Source organism: Galeopterus variegatus, unplaced genomic scaffold (assembly GCF_000696425.1).
Source record: "Galeopterus variegatus unplaced genomic scaffold, G_variegatus-3.0.2 Scaffold9716, whole genome shotgun sequence".
NCBI classification, from domain to species: Eukaryota; Metazoa; Chordata; class Mammalia; order Dermoptera; family Cynocephalidae; genus Galeopterus; species Galeopterus variegatus.
Genome location: NW_007735827.1, coordinates 56,512 through 57,935, shown reverse-complemented (window position 1 = coordinate 57,935; position 1,424 = coordinate 56,512). Strand labels below are relative to the sequence as shown.

The 1,424-nt window shown below is 42.4% G+C and overlaps 1 protein-coding gene across 1 annotated transcript; it reads left to right on the top strand.

Annotated features, from left to right (window-relative positions):
* Positions 1-87: 87 nt before the first annotated feature.
* LOC103609516 (olfactory receptor 5A1-like) lies at positions 88-1,089 on the top strand. The gene has a single exon (XM_008593822.1). It carries the CDS (start codon positions 88-90, stop codon positions 1,087-1,089), a length of 1,002 nt encoding a protein of 333 aa, XP_008592044.1.
* Positions 1,090-1,424: the final 335 nt, after the last annotated feature.

Below are 1,424 nucleotides of genomic sequence, written 5' to 3'. Positions count from 1 at the left end.
AAAATAAGTGTAATTCTTTTTCTTTTGGGGGAATAAAACCAGTTCCTTCTCTCCCTCTTTTCTCAGCAGGTGGCATCAAGCAGATCTATGGAAGGGGATGGAAACGACACCTCTGTGGCCATGTTTATTCTCCTGGGACTTTCAGATGAAAAAGAGCTGCAGCTCATCCTCTTTCCAGTCTTCCTGGGCATCTACCTTGTGACCCTGATGTGGAATCTGGGTCTTATCATTCTCATCAAGATCAACTCCAACCTGCACACACCCATGTACCTTTTTCTCAGTTCCCTGTCATTTATAGACATCTGCTATTCTTCCTCCATCAGCCCAAGGATGCTCTCAGACTTCTTAAGAGATGAGAAAACAATTTCCTTCATGGCCTGTGCCACTCAGTATTTTGTCATCGCCTGGATGGGTCTGGCTGAGTGCTGCCTCTCGGCCACCATGGCCTATGACCGCTATGTCGCCATTGGTAGCCCTCTGCAGTACTCAGCCATCATGGTCCCTGGCCGCTGTTGGAAGATGATTGCTGGGGCCTGTGCTAGTGGTTTTCTCAGTAGCTTAATTCATGTATTCCCTTGTTTTCATCTCTCCTACTGTGGGACAAATATCATTCAGCACTTCTTCTGTGACATACCTGAGGTTGTTTCTTTATCTTGCTCCAATCCCTTCATGTGCCAGATGATTGTTTTCCTGGTAGCCGTTTTTGTGGGGTTGGGTTCTTTGCTTGTTATCCTCTTATCCTATGGTTTCATTGCAGTTTCCATCCTGAAAATATCCTCAGTTAAAGGAAGTGCCAAGGCCTTGAACACCTGTGCCTCCCACCTGGCTGCTGTGACACTGTACTATGGCACAGCCCTCTCTGTGTACATGCATCCTGGCTCTGGCCACTCCATGAAACACAAGGTGCTGTCCATTTTCTATCCTATCTTTGTTCTCATGTTAAACCCTCTGATCTATAGTCTGAGAAACAAGGACATCAAAGAGGCCCTTGAGAGGGTTAGAAAGAGGAAACACATTTACCTCAGTAAGAATAACATTTGGGCATCTATTATTATTAATATAAGGAAGATGGAAGTACAAATATGTTAGTGACCTTTTGTAAACCACAGAATAGCTAGGTAGAGAAAAGAGAGAACCTTACTTCTTTGATTCTTGGTGCAATTCTGTTTTGCTGTCCTCACCAAGTGATCTGCCTCAGGCTGAGCCACCAACTTTAAATACTGTTTAGAAAGCCAGTTTTTGTGATTAGTACCCAGATTGATTAAATTATAAAGGTGATTATATTTTTGGAAATAGAGACATGGACAGATGTAGAGAAATGACAAGAACCAAAGATGCAACACAACCTGTTTTCTTCCTTCACCAGCATTTTAAATTTAGTTTTGACTGTTAAATGTTTATTTGCATTACAATAAAAATAAAAT